The sequence below is a fragment of the Mus caroli genome, unplaced genomic scaffold (assembly GCF_978045245.1).
Source record: "Mus caroli unplaced genomic scaffold, Mus_caroli_1 scaffold_3, whole genome shotgun sequence".
NCBI lineage: Eukaryota > Metazoa > Chordata > Mammalia > Rodentia > Muridae > Mus > Mus caroli.
In genome coordinates this window covers 135,267,882-135,292,103 of record NW_028227258.1, presented here as the reverse complement: position 1 = coordinate 135,292,103, position 24,222 = coordinate 135,267,882, and the positions used below count along the sequence as shown (strand labels likewise).

The 24,222-nt window shown below is 40.7% G+C and overlaps 1 protein-coding gene across 2 annotated transcripts in view; it reads left to right on the top strand.

Annotated features, from left to right (window-relative positions):
- The window catches only part of Spata16 (spermatogenesis associated 16), a 344,381-nt gene that overhangs the window by 277,295 nt on the left and 42,864 nt on the right, over window positions 1–24,222 (top strand). For both annotated transcript variants that reach the window (XM_085835355.1, XM_021158236.2), the window contains exons 7-10: window positions 723–869; window positions 2,268–2,380; window positions 10,798–10,962; window positions 20,049–20,132. In XM_085835355.1, the coding sequence (XP_085691481.1) occupies window positions 723–869; window positions 2,268–2,380; window positions 10,798–10,962; window positions 20,049–20,132 (509 nt within the window). The remainder of the gene's footprint in view (window positions 1–722; window positions 870–2,267; window positions 2,381–10,797; window positions 10,963–20,048; window positions 20,133–24,222) is intronic.

Sequence of the window (24,222 nt, the reverse complement as noted above, 5' to 3'; positions counted from 1 at the left end):
TCTCTCTCCCTCTCCCTCTCCCTCTCCCTCTCCCTCTCCCTCTCCCTCTCTCTCTCTCTGCCTTTTCCCTTAAGACAGGGTTTCACAGAGTAACCCTGGATCATTCTGTAAACCAGACTGGCTTTGAACTCTGAGATCTGCCTGCTTCTACCTTCCAAGTGCTGGGACTAAAGGCAAGCATCACCCCTGCTCAGTGAGTTTCAAGTCTTATTAAGTCTTTGATTTGAACCATGTTTTGCATAGCATGAAAGATGATGAATCAAGTTGTGTTTTTGTACATGTTGATAACCAGTTTTCCCAGCACCATTTCTTGTGACTCTCACTCAGTTATTTCTCTATTTCCTTTTGTATAATATTATTTCCTTAGTCATCAGCTAGCATATAAAATCATGCAGAGAAAAATAATCCTTACTATGAGCTGATCCTGAATATCTATTATTGTGAATGGGGAAAGATAACTGTATAATCTGCTCACAGCTTATCACTGTGCTCTGTGTACATTTGTACCACTAAGGAAAACACAAATAAGAGAATAAAATTTTACATATTAGTCACTTGTACTTGTACTTATGATGCATATAATTTTACCTGGCACCTTTAATGTCTATACTTATCATTTTTCCAAATGGTAATTTGCAGTTACAATTCCTAAACTGGAGGAGGGACCTGAAAATGATAAACCTGACATCAAGCCTCTACCTCCTGTCTCTGCTGTTTTTCAGATACCCAAGGACTCCATGTACTGCCGCAGACAGCCGACTGGTCGTGTTTTCCTCCCCAGCAATATCTGTTGACACTTGGGTTCAAAAACAAAGAAGATGGGAAATTCTTGGAAAAAGTGTCCAGTAGGAAGCTCCCCACCTACACAGGTGATGGGAACATGACTCTACTACTACCTTTCAAAGTGGGGCCACAAAGCCCAGTTTATAGAAGTTATTTAAGTAGCCACAAAAAAAAAAATGTTTGGTTATAAATCTCTGCTAATCTTCCTAATTTTTTTTGTAGGTTGATTAGAAACACATGGGATTCTTATTTCAGGAGAGCTTTCTTCCCGGAACACATGGCACACTACCATGGAGTGCTTACTAACCCATTCCTAACATTCCACCCCAGACACCAGTGCCTGCCATAGCCATTGACAATACAGCAGGCTTTAGGGTCGAAAGGACTCAACAGTTAAAGCACTTGTCCTCAAGCATAAGAACCAAACACTTCCCAGAATTTCACAGGAATGCTGGATGGGTTTAGTGTATGTCTACTCGTGGAAGGACAAAATGAGATCATCAGAGAAAGTTCGCAACCTAGACTACCCATATCAGCAAGCTCTGGGTTTGATTGAGAGACCCTGCCCCAATCAATAGGATGGAAGAGCAAGGAAGGATGAGTTCTGCCATGAACCTTGGGCCTCCATGTGTGTGTGTGTGTGTGTGTGTGGTGTGTGTGTGCGTGTGTGTGCGCGCGCGCACACACACAAGCAAGCAAGCAAAAAGCAAACATACATGCATGCATGTACATATACACTGGGGAAAGAAAGACACAAGGGATATAGACTTTCATCATTAATTAGCAAACATGAAACAGTCTGTCAACATGACTAGTACATGAAATTTAAAAAAAAATGTAGCAATGACAACTCCAGGTCACATGGGCTGTCTGCTGGGGCATTAACCTCTGCTCGGCAGTCCTCTCACATAATTGGAGAAGAGCACCTAATTTGATGCTGTTGGATAATTCTGGCTCCAATTTTCAAGAAAATGCTTACATACAACTGAAATATCATACTGCCAGCTGAATTCATGACCAGATTGAACTGATTCCTCGCGCTGTGAGCACATATTTAAGAACTTGTGTTTTGTCGGACACAGAACCCTCTGAGGTTTCCCTCAGCCTCAAGCCACATTCAAAGTCAATGCCATCTGCGCATTTGAACAATACCTGAGCAGAGCAAGACAAGGAACACGTGATTATGACATTTCTCATAGTGATGACAAACATATTCTGCATAGATGTATGAATTGTCACAGGTTGGCTCTTAGATCTCTCAATCAAGAAAATGGGTAAATGTCAACTTCTGAAGGGTTATGACCCCGCTGCTGTTCTCCTCATAGATCTTTTACTGTAACACATATGGGCTAGGGATGGGGCTAGTGTCCGTACTAAAGATTTCATATCCGTTAATATTGAGATATCTGTTTATAGCTCACTAAAGAAAGCATTCTGAAATGGAATTCTGAAAAAATATAAAATTTTATTGTTACAATTTCTAGAACATAAAACTCCCTTCTCTCCACTGACCAGAGAAGATACAGTGAGACACATGGAGATGGTGGGGAAGAGAATCCTGCCCATCCTGGACTTTATCCGGAGCACACAACTGAATGTGAGTATCTGAGGAGGCTTTTTCTTCTGTCCCATGTCTGCACGTGAGAGATTTCTAGGAGTGTTAAAAGCTGAAGAAGCAAACATTGTGACAGTTTTTGCTTTCCTTTATTTTGTTTTGTTTTGGTTTTTTGTTATGTTTTAGGAAGATGAACAGAAAATCACATTTACAAAACCAAACATGTTAGCTAGTGCTTCCATCCCTTACCCATTCCTACACATGTTCCAGTGTTACACTGGAGTCCTGAATGTTTGCCAGACAAATGTCTCCTTGTAAAGCTTTTCTTCTCTGTGCCTCCCAACCATCTAATTCAAGGCTGCCATGAACTCTTTTTTTTTCTTTTTCTATTTTAAATCAATAACAGAATGTTAGCAAGCACAATGCTTTCCCTCATTTACTGAGCCGTTACTCAGCGCTGTCTCATTATCTTACAAGGTACTCAGTTTCACCAGCTCACCCAATGCCTGCACACCCAATCACCTGCAGGATGCCACTCTAAACATTGCTGCTGAGCTGCGTATGGCGTTACAGATGAGTGATGTAATCCCTTTTCACAATCCAGGAAAAGTGTACTCTTCTCTCCATCCTGTGTCCTAGCACAGCCTAAGGAGGACCTGCATTCTTTGCTGCTCTTTTACAAACCGTATGTTCTTGAGCTGAGACTATGTAAAGAGACCTTCTCGTTAGTACACTATAAATGTGACAGGTTTCTCCTCCTTTAATAGTTTTCAAAAAGCCTTTAGTTGAACATTTTAAAGAATCTTCTTCTTGTGGCTTCTGTATTACATTTGATTCGACGTTCATTGGAGAACCAAGGGGGTCGTCGTGAGCAGCTACTTAACATCTGTTCAGCAATTACCAAGCATTTTAGGAAAGCTATAAAATGTCTAATCTATTTGCATGATTTGTAATTGTATAAGTTACAAATAAAAAAAAATGCAGTGTCAGCTGACTTTCTGCTGCAAAACCCCTTCTCTCCACAACTGCCTTCCACTCAGCTACCCCCCCCCCTTCTATTTCTGCTGGTGAGGAATCCATCTTTGTTTTACTTGGTTCGGGCTGTTGTGCCAATGTAGTAGTATTATATTAAAACCTCCCTGCAGCGGCTTGCCTCCCACCTCAATGGTTTATAGTCCCAAATGAAAGGCACACACAGCCTTTCTATTTAATATGCCTTAAGCAGCACAATAGCTGGGCAGCTGCCTACCCTCCATGCTGCTAGAATCTACCTCCCAAAGATAATTCCAATCACTACTTACTAATTTCTATGTTCCATCTTGGCTGCTCCTGACCTACTTGAGCAGTCCTCAGGGCTCCACTCTCCCAGTCCCTTTACCTGATGGCTTTACCTCTCCGTCCTGTACTCTTGGTGACTCTCCTTTTCCTTCCTCTCAACCCTGGGAATCCTAAATCCTGCCTGTCTCTCCTCCCCAGCTATTGGCTGCTGGCATCTTAATTTACCAATCAGAATTAACTGGGTGTAGGTTCCCAGAAGCTACATGCAGACCTCCTTGTGGAAACTAATTTGGGAGACCCCATTAGCATTAGAATACAAACCACTTTATGCCAAAATGCCATAAATCCAGTGGGTTCAACAATAGATATTTGCTACTGTCTTGTAGTGTTTGTCCAAGATCAAGATGGCAGCCTAGTGTGGTTCTGGTAAGAAAGCTACTCTGGATTCTCATAAAGCTGCATTTTCACTGTGTCCCCACACCGCTTGGAGAGGCAGACAGAACACAAGCCCGGGCATCTGTTCTTGCAAAGCCATTCATCCCTCTGCCACAGCCTTTTCTGCTTTGTTTTTTGTTGCTGTACTAAACACCATGACCAAAAGCAACTTGGAGGAGAAAGGACTTATTTCACCTTATACTTTCAGTTAATGGTCCGCCACTGAGGGAATCCAGGGAAGGAACTCAAGCTAGGAACATTCAGGCAGGAATTGAAACAAAGACTGGCAAGCAGTCTGCCAGTTTATTTGTCCTAGGGCTCCTGTTCTCTCTGTGTCTCTCTATCTGTATCTGTTTCTGTTTCTGTTTCTGTTTCTGTTGTTTCTGTTTCTCTCTCTCTCTCTCTCTCTCTCTCTCTCTCTCTCTCTCTCTCTCTCTCTCTCTCTCCTTTTGTATACAGCCCCAGGACTACCAGTATTGGTATGTTACTGCCAACAAAGTCCTTATGTCAATCAACAGTGAGGACAATCCTCACATATATGAACAGAAGCCAATCTGATCTAGACAACACCTCAATTGAGACTCTTTTCCTCCTGAGTCTTGGTTGTGCCAAGTTGATAATTAAAATTGACTAGGACAGGACTCCACCCTAATAACCTCATCTTACCCTAATAACCTTGTACACAGGATCCATCTCCAAACATGTTCCCATTGATACTTGAGGTTGAACATATGAACTAGGAAGTGACACAAACATTTTGTCCACAAAAGTCTCATTAGCAATACAACAAATTTTGGGTCTTCTTCTGCAGTTTATCCTTTATCATAATTCCTTACATACACACACACACACACACACATCCTCACTGTCACCATTGAGTATTAAAGTCTTCACTACCACCAAGAATCATCATGTGAGCACTGGATGATTGCCTCTGTGCATGGCTACCCTTGGCGGCTTGGGTGCTGGGTGCTGTAGAAGGACTCTGTCTGTGCTCTAAATCTCTGGTTCAATGCCTGCCTTACCTCCTTACTTGTTTAGAAACTGATGGCATGATTTGCTGCTGCCTGGGATCACATGGTCTGAGTACAGGTTGGGCCTTTCAAAGTGTTAGGCACTTTTTCAGGGCCCATCACTACTTTCCTTCTCACAGTCCCAAGTGTATCCTGACCAATTGGACATTTTTATAAAAGTGTCTTTATGGAGCTAAAAATGTTGCCTACTAACCAAAATTATGATATATATATATATATATATATATATATATATATATATACATATATATATATATATATATATTCTCCAATCAATGGGATTCTCTGCTCTGGAATCAATCTCAGAACAGTAGATGCCAGAAGTTGTGTTCTCTGTCTCATCTAGTTATGAATAACATCAACTTCCTGTATTTGCTTCTGTGGGAAACAACACTTTAGAAAGACTATCTCAATGGAAGTGAGAGAGTGTAAGGTTCTCTGAGACAAGAGGTACTGGCTTCCAATATGTAGGCTCCCAAACACTGACTTTTGGGTCTCGTGGTTGCCCAGACACAGCTCCATAAAGCAGGACCAAGTAAAGCTGGCTACAAAGGTAACAATGAGTTGGTGCCTAGAAAGTATTCCCACCTGCTACCATTAACAAGCAGTTCTTAATGGTGTGTTTTTATCTATTCGTATATCAAACGCCATGCTTTGAGTCTGTATACACTGTGCTGTCCAGGCATCTGCCCTAGTTTGTAACTCTGGGAAAAGCAGCCACTGGCCAAGGCGTGTAAGCACTTTATTAAGCATTCGGGTTCGTGGTGATTTGGTGATTATTCATGCTGATCTGGGCTTTGCTTGACAAAAGGGTTGTTTCATGGATCTTCCTTTTTCCTTGCACATCTTGTGTACTTTAATTTTTCTTCTAATATGGGGGTAGTACTAGAGGCCCCTAGGTCATAAGTCCTTTTCCTTCAATCACTGACTTGCTCAGCTCCTCACTCACTGGCAAGACTTGTGTCCTCTCCAGCCATGAAGCAGATCTGCTGCCCACAGCCTGCAGTCTCCATGACCACAGACCCTGACCCTGAGCTATTAGCTCAGTACACGACTCAGTGTAAAGGCCCCAGCATCCAAGGCATTGCCACTGTATAGTGATTGATGCCTGGGCATCATATCTATCCGGAAGAACCTTGGACTTGTCAGTCATTCTTAATACAGTGATTCAGACATGACTTTGCATGTCCAGTAAGGCTTCAATTAGGTAGATGGATAGGTAGGTAGATGAAAGTTAGATAGATAGATAGATAGATAGATAGATAGATAGATAGATAGATGTCTATCCGGGGCCTCTATCTTTATATCTAATCCCAATTGCTAAGAAGGTAAGAAGGATGCTTTGTGTCATATATGCTCAGAGATTTTCTTAACTCACTTAGACAACTTTCCTTAATGTAAGTGGCTTCAGAGTATAAAAATAATACACATTACAGCTTTAGCATTCATTAGGATGCAGAAGACCCAAAACACAACATTAATCTTCAACATAATACTATAATCAGAACTAGTTATATAATTTTTTAAGCATTATCATACTTACATTGTCACATAAATGATGATTCATATGTGAATGTTTAAATAATACTTAGACAATGCCAAGAATTCTCATGATACTTTCTCTAAACATATTAAATCTTAACATATCCATAAATAGGAGGTATATATCCAGCATCTTTATTTATGGAAAAGTTAACATGACAATGCACTAAATTATAGTAATATAATAACACTAAGTTATAATATCATTGCAAAATTTTTCACTGGTTACTTTAATTTTACATGTTCCTATAGTGAGATAAAAGGGTACATGTTTTGTTCTCCACAAAGTAAATATATAAAAATAGGATAACAATATGTCTTCAAAGAAGCATGTTAAACATAAAGTGAGCATAACAAAATTTGAAAGCTTTTTCCTAAATCCTTGCACAGATCATAACTATGAAATTTTCTTAACCTGAACACTTCTGAAGTCAGCAGGTAATAAAAGGGGGATGAATGCTTCGGAGCTGTGGCACAGAAGTTTTGGTGTGATGATCTGCGAGTGTGATTGTCTGCTGTATGATGATGCTCTATGCAGTTATAACCTAAACTATTCCAGCATGACTGCCCACCCCTCACCCCAGCATCCTTGCATGAGGGTTTCTTTTTTCTTAATTCCCTCTCCTCAAGACTTTCGTGCTAAGGTTCAGTTTCCCTGTATGGTGCTATGCTTTTCCACTCATTAGCCTCGCTGACTGTTGTCAGTCTTGAACCATCTCCACTGTGCTCCCTGGCTAAATGCTTAAGAATTCAAATCATAAAATCTCTTGCTATACACAAAGCTCTCTTCATGGGATGATTTACCAAAAAGTGACCTAACTCACCATGTTTTAAAAACTCATTAATTTTACTTTTCATTTCTTCCAGACAAAGCATTAAAAGTTGTTTACATATGCACGTTTGAAGGGAAGAATAGTATATGCTCCCTATCCACTCACCGCTTGCAAGTAAATGTTTCTGTATGCTATGCCAAATGGAAATACCCTCCAAAGGCTAGCCTCTGCCTCTCGCAGGATTAGACAGCACACTTATTTGCTCAGCGTTTATCCATAATTGCTGCTAAATCCAGGCGATTCTCTGCCAGAGCCTTCATTTGAACTTGCTATTTGCCTAACCTTCATTGCACCCAGGTGAGGTTTTAGCTTCAATCTTGGCCACTTTATTACCCTCTCTCCAGAAGCTAAGGGGCCATTTGATGGCTTCTAAAGTCTTGCCAGGAGCACTCACACCCTTCCCCGGGACTAGATGCTTACCCTAATTCCTTCATTTTCCACTATTTCCTTGATTTTTCTTACAGTAGCCACATTAAAACACCCCTGCTGACATCGGATATTGATGTTCGTCTTTTTCCACTCAGTCTTTCCAAAGCCCTCATCTTGCATATGCACAACATTGATCTATAGCTTCCTGATAGCCAGAATTGCTTTTGGCTGTGGGGAAGGGAGGGGTGGGTGACTATTAGCAGACATGCAGGTTCCTTCCCTGCGATCTCATTCATATGGAGCACTTCCTGTTTTGTTATGCATCCAGCAATCAGGCTAACAAAGCACTGTTGCTTTCAACTATTTTTATTTTCCTGATGTTTTGGAAAATTACACTAATAGATTATGCTCCCTAAGCACTCTGCAGTCGATTCTGTTCTCTAAAGTTGAGTCACTACCGCGGTTCTCTACAGCTAGCCCCATTGTTTCTTTTAAGAAGGACAAAGGAAGCAATTGTTCTTCAGAAAGAAAACCACCGGTTCCTCCTTCCGGCTTGCTTTGCTCTGCTTGACAAAATGCCATTGTTCAGGGACCATGTTGCAAACAGCTCCCTGTTCATCAATTCAGGCAAAGGGTCTCAAACCCACTGTCTGGAATCATCACTACTAGAAATCAATAGATTTTCATAGAAATAACTAATCAGAAATAATAGCTGGATACGGAAGGCACCACTTGGACAGCACAGGTGGCTCTCAGGAAATCAAGATAAAAGAAGGCCCAACCTTTGTCCACTCCCAGATTCTGGGCAAGTGACATCTTGGGCTTGTTGTCACTCACAACACTGCTGTGACACTTGAGAGCATCACTTTCTAATTTCAAGTTGAAGTTCAGATGATCAGTGGTTTTCCTTTTAGAGGAAAATTTCTTTTAGGAAGAAGTCCTGTGTTTCCTTCCAGGGAGTCATTTGATATACAGATTCACAAACTAAGATAGTCCCTACCAAACACTAAGCTAAAGGAAATGGTGTCATCTAAACTCCTACTCAGATGTCTGGCTATGTGGGCAGGTGTCTATCTAAACCTTATTTCTAGGGCTATGCAGCAAACCCAGGGACTCACTGAGAGAAGCGCCGGCAATGCTAACTGCCTGCTTAGCAGACACACCCAAAGACTGGCTCTGCTGTAGCTGGTCCAGAAGCCTGTGGGAAGGAGACCCGTCACCAGCTTTGATCTTAAACACAGTAGCTGTCAAACACCCCCAGAACCCAGCAAACCTCAAGGCTTTACATTTTGACCACGATATGCCCACCATGTATCTTTGCTGAAGAGAAACCTGGGGGTTTTATTACAAGTTGTCTTTCCTATCAAGCATTACAATCTGTGTTTGACTTTGTAGAAAAAGTAGCAACTTCCTTTCTGTGCCTGGCTGTAGCAAATACACAGGAGAGCCACCCTATCCTATGTTACCCCATTTTCAGTAAACCAGAGATATCCATATACCATACGGGGGGAGCACTTTACAATGAATTGAACAGTCTATCACAAGGTGGATTATGTCAGTTACTGAAGCAGTCATTCTAGGGGCTTGAGCAAATAGTGTAAGTACAGGGCTGGGGTACACCCCACCCACGTGAGAACTGTAAGGGCAGGGCTATTAGTTCAAATTGTGTAAACACTATCATTGACTTACATGAGATAGCAGGTAAACTCTTAGCAGATATGATGATTTAATAATGTAAATAAAGTCACCTTCAGGAGGTCACAGGAGGTCACAAGGGACAGCTAGGAGAACCCAGGAAAAAATTCGATCAAGAGCCTACATCACTAATTCAGGGCAACTGGAAAACCCATCTCTACAGGTCTGCTACAAGCTGCCTTTCATGTATAGCCATCACCTTGAGAAAAATGTAGAGCCAGGTGTGGTGGCGCACGCCTTTAATCCCAGCACTCAGGAGGCAGAGGCAGGCAGATTTCTGAGTTCGAGGCCAAGAGAAAAATGTAGAGACCATTTCTGAGAAGTGAGTTAGTTAAACTGCTTTGGCTCCTGGCGGGTCGAGCTGCACCTTCCTAAGAGCTCTAGATTCATGAATCAAAGATACATGCATGCGCGCACACACACACACACATGCACACACCAGCTAATTTTGATATCCCTTGAGTAGCTCAATGGCTGGGCACTTCTAAACCTCCCGGAGGCTAGCACACACTCCCTCCAGTATTGCTGGCTTAACACCTTCTAAATCTATATTTTATCCTTGCTACCCTGTTACCATCTAGGCAGGCTGCCCCCCATATGGCTACTGTCCCTTTACACCCACATTCCTGGATGCTTTCTCTCCTGCAGCTCTAAAATCTGATCCTTCTCCCTCCCAGTCATGGAGATTCTCCTCTCCCCCTCCTCTTTCTCTCCCTCAGTCCCTCACCAGCACAATCTAAAGTCCTGCCTCTGTCTTCCTGCCCAGCCACTGTCTGTGCAGCAATTCTTTATTACCAATCGAAGCCAGCTGAGGGCAGGGACACTCAGTGTCTGGAAGAACAGCTTTCGGGAACCTAATTAAAACAAAGCATTAAAACCAATTCCCAAGTGATAGAAGAAAAGATATGCTTGTACCAGATCCTGTTGCTTTCAAAGGATGTAAAATAGCCTGGTATGATGGATGGTACACACCTTGAATCCCAGGAGATGGGGATGGATCTCTATGCACTCAAGGCCAGCCTAGGCAATGTAGACAGTTTCAGGCCAGACAGGGCTACACAGTGAGGCTTAGTATAGATAAACAATAGATAGATAGATAGATAGATAGATAGATAGATAGATAGATAGATAGATAGATAGATAGATAGATAAACAAACAGATGAGAGAGAGAGATAAAACATAATGTATTTTGCCCGACCCTGACTTAACTTCAGCCTAGAGGTCTGACTCTTTGCTCCTGTTCTGAAACGTTCCTTTTTTCTGTGAAACCAGGGGAATTTCCATGCCTGCTCAGGTGTGATGGAGAAGTTGCACTATGCCAGCCTCCTCAGCCGGCTGCAGAGAGTGAAGGAACAGGCCCAGGTGATCAATCAAGCAATGGCAGAGCTGGCAACGGTCCCTTATCTCCAGGACATCAGTCAACAGGAGGCAGAATTGGTAAGTATTTGCTTCTCTTTGTTTAAGCTTTCCCAGGCCCTGAGCCAACAGAAGACTGATGGGGGCTGAAAAGGCTTATGGTAATAACTGTGGTCTGAAGGGAGACGCCAGTCCTCATCCAGCATTCAAATGAAGACACCGGAAGATGAAAGCAGTGTGGATCTATGTGACTGTTCTCCCTTTATTTTCTTCCTTTTTGTGGATTTAGCAAGATCCTTGTAATGTGCAACAACCTAGGAAAGGTCTAATTATCCATATTATATATAATTATATATACATATATATAATTATATATATATAATTATCCATATTATATATAAAGTTTTCGTTTCAATTAAAATTATATATATAATGCATATATATACATATATATATGTAAACACATTCAAAAAACTAGACATTTTGTTCTTATACAGACCCAGTCAAAAACTACTTAAAGGAATAGCTTAGAAACAATCTTCAAACAGATGTGTGTATTATAACCATAATTAATATTAGAAATCATACCACCTCATTTGAAAAGTAATTATTGAACAGTGTGCTGCCCATTCAAGGAGAGGTCTGGAGAGCCTAATGTGTCATGGGGAAGGACTCTCTACTTTGAAGCTTTAATTGAGAGTCGCTAAAACTAATTATAGACTTGAATTGAATTCACAGCACAAGGATGAGAACAGCCCAAACTGATTACCTGTAATTTTCAGATAACTAAAGGAACCCTCCCTCTTTGAGCTTTTACAGATGTAACGAAGAAATGAGCTTCCAGTATTTATAATATTTATCTAGACTTTTTTAAAGGGTATTAAATAAATACTGATCTTCAGAATAAGTATAACAATCTCATGTAATAATAATCTCCAGTAATAATGTCATGCATACTAAAGATGAAACCAGTGAAATAAACCCATTTTTCCCAGGAATTTATAAATCAAAACTAGTGATAAGGCTGCCTGACCCATTGTGGTGGTGTGCAGAACACCCTTTATAAGGCTGGGTTCATTCTGCCAGCAGCATTCAACAGTGTGGTAAGTGTCTTGTTTTCAAAGGGCATGTTATAGCCAGTTTTAGATGACTAAGGCTCCTTGAAGGAAAAAAAGAAGCAAAGAAAACGCTAATTTAGAAAGGAAAATGTTAGTTCTATCTTCTAAAAAAGTATACTCAAGACTTACAAGGTAAAAAATGAAGAGGAATTCACTGAAGAAAGCCTCACACCTGTGAGGATTCCCTACCCCAGAAATGCTTTGTTTTCAAAATGTGCACCAAGGGCTCAAAACCAACATGATCAACATACTTTCCAAGTGTACAATTATTTGAGTAGCTTATACTTTATAAAATGGTATTCCGTGGGATATTTTTATATTTTGTACATTCCTAAAGTGTAGAAAGAGAGACAGACCTTGCAAACATTATATGCGCCAGTACAGGGGAACACCAGGGCCAAGAAGTGGGAGTGGATTGGTAGGGGAGCAGCCAGAGGTGGGGTATAGTGGACTTTTCGGGATAGCATTTGAAATGTAAATGAGGAAAATACCTGCCCGGGGTGCCTTGCCAGCTGAGTCTCCGGACACCCACAAGGACCCACACAGGATTCCCCACGGGATCCTAAGACATCAGGTGATTGGAACACAGCTTCTGCTCCAATCCAATCGCGAGGAACCTGAGACTGCATTAACTAGGGAAGCAGACATCCTGGCCTGAGCTGGGGCACAAGTCCCTTCCGGTCCACTCAAGCACTGGGGTGCCTTGGAGTCTCTGGACATCTGCAAGGACCCACACAAGATTCCCCACGGGATCCTAAGACTTCTGGTGAGTGGAACACAACTTCTGCCAGGAGGCAGGTTCAAACACCAGATATCTGGGCACCTTCCCTGCAAGAACAGAGCTTGCCTGCAGAGAATACTCTGACCACTGAAACTAAGGAGAGAGCTAGCCTCCCATGTCTGCTGATAGAGGCTAACAGAGTCACCTGAGGAACAAGCTCTAACCAGAGACAACTATAACAACTAGCTTCAGAGATTACCAGATGGCAAAAGGCAAACGTAAGAATCCTATTAACAGAAATCAAGACCACTCACCATCATCAGAACTCAGCACTCCCACCCCACCTAGTACTGGGCACCCCAACACAACCGAAAATCTAGACCCAGATTTAAAAGCATATCTCATGATGATGGTAGAGGACATCAAGAAGGACTTTAATAACTCACTTAAAGAAATGCAGGAGAGCACTGCTAAAGAGTTACAAGTCCTTAAAGAAAAACAGGAAAACACAAACAAACAGGTAGAAGTCCTTAAAGAAAAACAGGAAAACACATCCAAACAGGTGATGGAAATGAACAAAACCATACTAGACCTAAAAAGGGAAGTAGACACAATAAAGAAAACCCAAAGTGAGGCAACGCTGGAGATAGAAACCCTAGGAAAGAAATCTGGAACCATAGATGCAAGCATCAGCAACAGAATACAAGAGATGGAAGAGAGAATCTCAGGTGCAGAAGATTCCATAGAGAACATCCACACAACAATCAAAGAAAATACAAAATGCAAAAGGATCCTAACTCAAAACATCCAGGAAATACAGGACACAATAAGAAGACCAAACCTACAGGTAATAGGAGTTGATGAGAATGAAGACTTTCAACTTAAAGGGTCAGCAAATATCTTCAACAAAATTTTAGAAGAAAACTTCCCAAACCTAAAGAAAGAGATGCCCATGATCATACAAGAAGCCTACAGAACACCAAATAGACTGGCCCAAAAAAGAAATTCCTCCTGACACATAATAATCAGAACAACAAATGCACTAAATAAAGATAGAATATTAAAAGCAATAAGGGAGAAAGGTCAAGTAACATATAAAGGCAGGCCTATCAGAATTACACCAGACTTTTCACCAGAGACTATGAAAGCCAGAAGATCCTGGACAGATGTTATACAAACACTAAGAGAACACAAATGCCAGCCCAGGCTACTATACCCGGGCAAACGCTCAATTACCATAGATGGAGAAACCAAAGTATTCCACAACAAAACCAAATTCACACATTATCTTTCCACAAATCCAGCCCTTCACAGAATAATAACAGAAAAAAACCAATACAAGGACGGAAATCACGCCCTAGAAAAAGCAAGAAGGTAATCCCTCAACAAAATAAAAGAAGACTGCCACAAGAACAGAATTCCAACTCTAACAACAAAAACAAAAGGAAGCAACAATTACTTTTCCTTAATATCTCTTAATATCAATGGACTCAATTCCCCAATAAAAAGACATAGACTAACAGACTGGCTACACAAACAGGACCCAACATTCTGCTGCTTACAGGAAACCCATCTCAGGGAAAACAACAGACACTACCTCAGAGTGAAAGACTGGAAAATAATTTTCCAAGCAAATGGTATGAAGAAACAAGCTGGAGTAGCCATTCTGATATTGAATAAAATCGACTTCCAACACAAAGTTATCAAAAGAGACAAGGAGGGACACTTCATACTCATCAAAGGTAAAATCCTCCAAGAGGAACTCTCAATTCTGAATATCTATGCTCCAAATACAAGGGCAGCCACATTCATTAAAGAAACTTTAGTAAAGCTCAAAGCACTGATTGCACCTCACACAATAATAGTGGGAGACTTCAACACACCACTTTCATCAACGGACAGATCATGGAAACAGAAACTCAACAGGGATACAGTGAAACTAAGAGAAATTCTGAAACAAATGGACTTAACAGATATCTACAGGACATTTTATCCTAAAACAAAGGGATATACCTTCTTCTCAGCACCTCACGGGACCTTCTCCAAAATTGACCATATAATTGGTCACAAAACAGTCCTCAACAGATACAAAAATAATGAAATTGTTCCATGCATCCTATCAGACCACCATGGACTATGGCTGAGCTTCAATAACAACATAAATAATGGAAAGCCAACATTCACGGGGAAACTGAACAACACTCTTCTCAATGATACCTTGGTCAAGGAAGGAATAAAGAAAGAAATTAAAGACTTTTTAGAGTTTAATGAAAATGAAGCCACAACATAACCAAACCTATAGGACACAATGAAAGAATTTCTAAGAGGGAAACTCATAGTTCTGAGTGCCTCCAAAAAGAAACTGGAGAGAGCACACACTAGCAGCTTGACAACACATCTAAAAGCTCTAGAAAAAAAAGGAAGAAAATTCGCCCAAGAGGAGTAGACGGCAGGAAATAATCAAACTCGGGTGAAATCAACCAAGTGGAAACAAGAAGAACTATTCAAAGAATTAACCAAATGAGGAGTTGGTTCTTTGAGAAAATCGACAAGATAGATAAGCCCTCAGCTAGACTCACTAGAGGGCACAGGGACAACATCCTAATTAACAAAATCAGAAATGAAAAGGGAGACATAACAACAGATCTGAAGAAATCCAAAAAACCATCAGATCCTTTTACAAAAGGCTATACTCAACAAAACTGGAAAACCTGGACAAAATGGACAAATTTCTAGACAGATACCAGGTACCAAAGTTAAATCAGGATCAAGCTAACAATCTAAACATTCCCATATCCCCTAAAGAAATAGAAGCAGTCATTAATAGTCTCCCAGCCAAAAAAGCCCAGGACCAGATGGGTTTAGTGCAGAGTTCTATCAGACCTTCAAAGAAGATCTAAATCCAGTTCTGCACAAACTATTCCACAAAATAAAAGTAGAAGGAACTCTACCCAACTCATTCTATGAAGCAACAATTATTCTGATACCTAGACGACAAAAAGATCAAACAAAGATAGAGGACTTCAGACCAATTTCCCTTATGAATATTGATGCAAAAATACTCAATAAAATTCTCGCTAACTGAATCCAAGAACACATTAAAGCAATCATCCATCCTTACCAAGTAGGTTTTATTCCAGGGATGCAGGGATGGTTTAATATATGGAAATCCATCAACGTAATCCAGTATATAAAGAAACTCAAAGACAAAAACCACATAATCATCTTGTTAGATGCAGAAAAAGCATTCGACAAGATCCAACACCCATTCATGATAAAAGTCTTGGAAAGATCAGGAATTCAAAGCCCATACCTAACCATGATAAAAGCAATCTACAGCAAACCAGTAGCCAACATCAAAGTTAATGGTGAGAAGCATGAAGCAATCCCTCTAAAATCAGGGACTAGACAAGGCTGTCCACTTTCTCCATACCTATTCAACATTGTACTTGAAATCCTAGCCAGAGCAATTCGACAACAAAAGGAGATCAAAGGGATACAAATTGGAAAAGATGAAGTCAAAATATCACTTTTTGCAGATGATATGATAGTATATATAAGTAACCCTAAAAATTCCACCAGAGAACTCCTAAACCTGATAAACAGCCTTGGTGAAGTAGCTGGATATAAAATTAACTCAAACAAGTCAATGGCCTTTCTCTACACAAAGAATAAACAGGCTGAGAAAGAAATTAGGGAAACAACACCCTTCTTAATAGTCACAAATAATATAAAATATCTTGGCATGACTCTAACTAAGGAAGTGAAAGATCTGTATGATAAAAACTTCAAGTCTCTGAAGAAAGAAATTAAAGAAGATCTCAGAAGATGGAAAGATCTCCCATGCTCATGGATTGGCAGGATCAACATTGTAAAAATGGCTATCTTGCCAAAAGCAATCTACAGATTCAATGCAATCCCCATCAAAATTCCAACTCAATTCCTCAACGAATTAGAAAGAGCAATCTGCAAATTCATCTGAATAACAAAAAACCTAGGATAGCAAAAACTCTTCTCAAGGATAAAAGAACCTCTGGTGGAATCACCATGCCTGACCTAAAGCTCTACTACAGAGCAATTGTGATAAAAACTGCATTGTACTGGTATACTGACAGACAAGTAGACCAATGGAATAGAATTTAAGACCCAGAAATGAACCCACACACCTATGCTCACTTGATCTTTGACAAGGGAGCCAAAACCATCCAGTGGAAGAAAGACAGCATTTTCAACAAATGGTGCTGGCACAACTGGTTGTTATCATGTAGAAGAATGCGAATTGATCCATTCCTATCTCCTTGTACTAAGGTCAAATCTAAGTGGATCAAGGAACTTCACATAAAACCAGAGACACTGAAACTTATAGAGGAGAAAGTGGGGAAAAGCCTTGAAGATATGGGCACAGGGGAAAAATTCCTGAATAGAACAGCAATGGCTTGTGCTGTAAGATCGAGAATCGACAAATGGGACTTCATGAAACTGCAAAGCTTCTGCAAGGCAAAAGACACTGTCAATAAGACAAAAAGACCACCAACAGATTGGGAAAGGATCTTTACCTATCCTAAATCAGATAGGGGACTAATATCCAATATATATAAAGAACTCAAGAAGGTGGACTCCAGAAAATCAAATAACCCCATTAAAAAATGGGGCTCAGAACTGAACAAAGAATTCTCACCTGAGGAATACCAAATGGCAGAGAAGCACCTGAAAAAATGTTCAACATCCTTAATCATCAGGGAAATGCAAATCAAAACAACCCTGAGATTCTACCTCACACCAGTCAGAATGGCTAAGATCAAAAATTCAGGTGACAGCAGATGCTGGAGAGGATGTGGAGAAAGAGGAACACTCCTCCATTGTTGGTGGGATTGCAAGCTTGTACAACCACTCTGGAAATCAGTCTGGTGGTTCCTCAGGAAATTGGACATAGTACTACTGGAGGATCCAGCAATACCTCTCCTGGGCATATATGCAGAAGATGTCCCAACCGGTAAGAAGGACACATGCTCCACTATGTTCATAGCAGCCTTATTTATAATAGCCAGAAGCAGGAAAGAACCCAGATACCCCTCAACAGAGGAATGGATACAGAAAATGTGGTACATTTACACAATGGAGTACTACTCAGCTATTAAAAAGAATGAATTTATGAAATTCATAGCCAAATGGATGGACCTGGAGGGCATCATCCTGAGTGAGGTAACACAATCACAAAGGAACTCACACAATATGTACTCACTGATTAGTGGATATTAGCCCAAAACTTAGGATACCCAAGATATAAGATACAATTTGCTAAACACATGAAACTCAAGAAGAATGAAGACTGAAGTATGGACACTATGCACCTCCTTAGAATTGGGAACAAAACACCTATGGATGGAGTTACAGAGACAAAGTTTGGAGCTATGACGAAAGGATGGACCATCTAGAGACTGCCATATCCAGGGATCCACCCCATAATCAGCTTCCAAACGCTGACACCATTGCATACACTAGCAAGAATTTGCTGAAAGGACCCAATTATAGCTGTCTCTTGTGAGACTATGCCGGGGCATAACAAACACAGAAGTGGATGCTCACAGTCAGCTAGTGGATGGATCACAGGGTTCCCAATGGAGGAGCTAGAGAAAGTACTCAAGGAGCTAAAGGGATCTGCAACCAACCCTATAGGTGGAACAACATTATGAACTAAACAGTACCCCGGAGCTCTTGACTCTAGCTGCATATGTATCAAAAGATGGCCTAGTCAGCCATCACTGGAAAGAGAGGCCCATTGGACACGCAAACTTTATATGCCCCCAGTACAGGGGAACACCAGGGCCAAAAAAAATGGGAATGGGTGGGTAGGGAAGTGGGGGGGAGGGTATGGGACTTTTGGGATAGCATTGGAAATGTAATTGAGGAAAATATGTAATAAAAAATATTTTAAAAAAAGAAAATACCTAATAAAAAATTGGAAAAAAAAAGAAAGGGTAATAAACAGAAAATGTTTATAGAATGCCTTGTAGCAGTTAAACATTGATCTTAGTATCCTATTTCATGTAACATTGTCAAGTAGATACACTTAGGATTATTCTATTTACTAGAACTGTATGTGAAGCAAATTGAATGTACCTGTGAACACATGGGTAATTATATGAAATAAATGAATATGAAAATGTCAAAAAAAAAGACAAATGACTGAATGGTAGGTAGCTAGATGGATAGACAGATTGGTACATGATAGACACACAGACAGATAAGTGTGTGCATACACCATTTGAAGAGTCAGCATCTTTCATCACTTTATGCCTTAGATTTTACTTTTCAGTTTCCAAGTATGGGTCAGCGTTAGGAAGTAAGCCGCATACTGACCGTGTAGGGCACTGTGAAAACAGAGGCTGTTCACCAGAGGCCTTTTGAGTGATTCAGTTCTCTGCCTAACTGATTAAGCTCTGCAGCACCAGAGAGATCATCCAAGAGTTAAACACTCGGGATCACGTGTTCTGATGCAGTTCACCCATTCTGAAACTTGTTCTCACCATCTTGCTCAGTGGAGCTTTGAACTTGGTTTCCTTCTGCCTCAGCACCATCACTGCTTTGGCTGCTCAGTCAAACAGAGACAAAGTCTCAGGTAGACCAAGCTCACCACTTCCTGAGGCTGCTCATGAGCTCCCGATCCTCCTGCCTCCACCTATCAAGTTTGGGGATGGCAGGCACCCATCAACACCCCTATATCTCATCATATTCTTTTCAATTGGAATATAACCAATGGCTTTTGGTAGGTAAAGTGTGCAGATTCAAAGGGACTTTTTAAAACAAAAGAAAGAAACAGAAGAAAAATGGGTATTTCAAAATGTTAACAATAGTAAAAGAGTTTAAATGAACAAGATTGTTTTAAGAGGCAATAAAACATTGCAGTTCAAGTATTGTCCTCTGGAGAGCTTTTTCACGATGCCTAGAATTATGATACATTAGCCTCAGGAGAAAATGCTAAAATACACTCATGTACTGCATGCTGTTTCCTGAGAGAATTAACTTCCGCCGTCATTCTTTACAGCCCAGATCTGTTTTTAAAAAAACATCAGCACTTACTACATTAAAACCTATATGCTTCCTACAAATTTCAAGCAAGACTCTTCCCATTGTTTCAATAGATTATGTGTGCAGCAATTGTCCGTAATGGCTGGAGCAGAGTCGAGGTGGCCGTCTTCATTGTGGGGAATATGAGTAATAAAACCATCAGCATACAAATGATTTTTTAATTAGGTTTTAATCTGTGTATTTAGAGAAGTTATTTCTGCACGAATTCCATGCTGATAATTTTTATCTTGGTATCACAGCTGCAGTCGCTAATGGCAGACGCCATGGACACCCTTGAAGGAAGAAAGAGTGATAAGGAGCGTGTGTGGAATACAATCCAAAAGGTAAAATTCTGAGCTGAAGGAAAATACATCTTATCCTCTGAGAAAATGTCTACCTTGGGTCAAATCTGTCTAGAAGATAAAAAAGAAATGAAAGAAGTCCCTGGGGTTGTTTTAGGTCTGCTTTCTTTGTGAGGTGAATACAGCTGAAAGAACTAGAAATGGAACTAAAACCAAAGATGAGGTTTTTGGTTTTGTTTTGTTTTTTTAATTCGTTCCCATGCACTGTAGTTATTGTAGCCACCATCCTTCCAGATCATGTTCCTTTCACTTTTTACTTAAATGACTGTTGCTTCATTATTTATATATGTATGTGTGTGTGTATATATATATATATATATATAGAGAGAGAGAGAGAGAGAGAGTATAAATAATGTATATATGAATATAATTTATAAATATATACTTGCTATATATATACACATGCATATATATTTCATAACATATATGTATGTGTGTATGTGTGTGTGTATACACACACACACATACACACACACACATACACACATACATATATGCAGCTCTAAGTCCTGGATGTCCTGGACTCACTTTGTAAACCAGGTTGGCTTCAAACTCAGAGAACTACCTGCCTCTGTCTGGGATTAAAGGCCTGGCTTGTAATGACAATTTTAAAAACAATTTTCCTTGATTTTTCAGCTACTAATTTTTCTTTTATTTTGTCTTGTGGGTTTTTTTTTTCCACTCACTTTGCATGCAATGGCTACAGCCCAGCTCAAGCTCCAGGATCTCACACATTGGTGGGTTTGGTCAGGGAGAAGTGGAACAGCTAGCTGCTGGTTCACAGGGCAACAATTACAGTGAGGTGCCTGGCCCTAGGTACTCAGGAGACTTATGTGACAGTATAGACTTATGGGCCATTCTCATTCAAACCACTGCAACACCTTATGAGAGATTAATTTGGGGCTTTCCAGAGGGAGAACCATCATAGCAGAGAACATTGTGGAAGATAGGCAGGCATGGGCTGGAGCAGCAGCCGAGAGCTTACATATTGAACCACAAACAGAAAGTAGAGCACACAGTCCAAATGGCACGAGTCTGCCCCCAGTGTGATAGTTATTCTTGGGTGTCAACTTGACTATATCTGGAATTAGCTATAACCCAAAAGTAGAGGACATGCCTCATCTGTGACATGGGAGATCAATCTACTACTAGTCCAACTACTAACCTCTGAGGTAAAAAGACAAGCCTTTAATCCAGATCCTTAACCCAGATCCAACCTGGGTCTTGCCTTCTACTGGAATCCTATGTAAGGTCACAGAAGAAGGCAGTTTTTGCCCTTTGCCTACTTGTTCTTGCTTGCTGTAACATACGTTCCTTCACTGGCATTAGGCCTACTTCTTCTGGATTCTAACACATACTGAAGACCAGCTGAACTGAACTCCTGCTCGATTCCTGGACTTTCCGTTCATGGCCAGCCATTGTTTGGTTAGCTGAACCACAGACTGAAAATCATCCTAATAAATTCCTAGATAGATAGATAGATAGATAGATAGACAGACAGACAGACAGATAGAAGGATAGACAGATAGACAGACAGACAGATTTTTCTATAACTGTTATTACTTTAGAGAGCCTTGACTAATACACCGCGGAGACACACCTCCTCTCACAAAGCTGTGCCTCCTAATCCTTCCCAACCTGTTTCACCAACTGGGTACCAAGTATTTAAATATTTGAGTTCATGAAGGTCATTCTCATTCAAAGCACCGTGCCATGTATATGCAAAGGCAAAGCACTCATACAGAAAGAAAAATAAGGAATAGTGTCAAGACATTTGCTTGAGCAAGGCGGGGTCTGCAGAGAGGCCTTCTGGTGCCATTTACCAAAGAAAGCACGGGCTTTGGCTAAGAATATAAACTGCTTTAGAGTGTAGCCAGGAGGGAAAAGCCACACTAGATAGCTGAATGAGAATTTAATACAGGAGGTGAAGGCAGTTGCTGCCCAGAATGACAACCTGAGTTTAATTCCAGGGAGCCACATGGTGGAAAGAGGAAACTGATTTCTATTAGCTGTCCCTGCACCTCCACACATATGCCATGCAGGAGAGGTGAGAAAAATGTCATTTTAAAATAAATAACTAGGAAGTTGTTAAATAAGAAAATTAAAAACTGAGAGAGAAAATACAGGAAATCAGTACCATTCAGTGGAGCCAGGGATCCAAAAGAAGGGGTTGGGATGACAAACTCTGAGAAAATTGGATCAGAAACATGTCAAGCCAAAACTCCGGCATCAAGTGGAAGGTGCTGCTCTGTCACTCCTGGGTCTCAGGAATCAAAGGAAGGTTCCAGAAGGGCTGAGTCACAGACCCTTGAGAGTGATATACTAACCCACTGATACTGTGAAGTCAAGAGAAGTTCAGTGGTCTTTGGAGGAATTCTCGACATTTTGAGATTCAGAAGCAGTATATGTTTCTGTACTGGAGAGAGCTTTTCTGCTGAGATGCTCACAGAAGACAGGCATAATCCAAGGCAGAGAGGAAGGAGCAGAGATGCTCATGGAAGACAAGAATAATAGGAAGGCAGGGAGGAAGGAGCAAGCCTGTCTTTCTCTTCTGTTCCTCTGTTGACAGAGACCAACAGCTGGCAAAGCAGAGGTGGGGTTTATAGAGAACTGACCCTAGTATTACAGCTGACCATAAAAAAGTGGGTTTGGAGCCAGGCAGTGGTGGTGCATGCCTTTAAGCCCAGCACTTGGGAGGCAGAGGCAGGCAGATTTCTGAGTTCAAGGCCAGCCTGGTCTACAGTTCCAGGACATCCAGGGCTACACAGAGAAACCCTGTCTTGAAAAATCAAAAAAGAAAAAAGAAAAAAGGAAAAAAAGAAAAAGAAAAAGAAAAAGAAAAAAAGTAGGTTTGGAGAAGAGAGAATACAGACTTACTAGAGAGTGTATTATTGAACCTGGGTGCTGTCAAGATGCACAAGGGGAAAAAAACGGAGCCTAAAGTTCTGGATAAATACTGAATGAAGGTGATAAGGAATGAGAAGAAGAAAAGGGGATTAGAAGGAGGAGAAAGGACTGACTAGAGATGTAAGTTTCTAGGTCTTTGGCCAGTTAATACTGAATGACATCATTTGAGTGGCTGATACTGGTAAGGAAGAGTGTGTAAGAAGAGAAGAGAATTGTGAGGGGCACATTTCAAACTGTGAGGCAGAAACCAGCAAAGGAGAGTAAGAGCTTGGGAAAGAATTAGAGCTGAAGGTTAAGGAAATTCAATACGGAAGAGTCAGCAACATTACCAACTGTTTCTACCAAGTATACAAAATAACTGTTTAGACCAGAGATCAGCAAATTCCAAGCTGCGGATCCCATTCAACATACCACCTATTTCTGTTAGGAAAGTTTATTGCTTTTCATTTCTCTGTGGTCTGGGTCAACTCAGCTGTTGTAATCATTCACCAAGTCAAAATTGTTTACTATCTAGCTATATGGAGAAAACTATGCTGTACTCCAGTTTACAGTAGTACACATCCCAGAAATACTGCATCATCTGAGTAAATATTTGCAAATTCAAGTGTTTATGGAGCCACTGCCAAGAAGATGGAAGACATATCAACGCTTTTCTGCATCTTTTGAAAATGCTCTTGCACTTGGCTATGAGCTACAGATCATAGCACCTATGTTCATGGGTACACACCTAGCTGTGTCTTCTTAGTTTGTTCCTACCTCAATTATCTGTGCTGTGTAACAAACTACCCAAAGTGGAGTGCTTTAAAAGAAAATCATTACGGTCTCTCTGATCTCTACATTGATCAGACTCTACCAGCTGGTTCTCAAAATGTCTTGACCCTGGTTCAATCTTAGAGCTTGGGTGCATAGGTCTGATATCTGTGAATGTTACAAGATGGCTATGTCACATGGCTGACAGCTGACACTGGTTGTCTGAGACAGTTGCCTGTATGTAGGTCTCCTGTCTGAAACAGGCTTTACATAACACAGTGTCGCACTGGATTCTAAGAGGACAGTTCAAGAAAAGGAAAGTGAAAACATTCAGTGTTCAAGAGTTACCTTCTTTCTACATCAGCTTCTGCTATATTGTGCTGACATAAGCAGTGACCAGCCAGCCTAGACATAA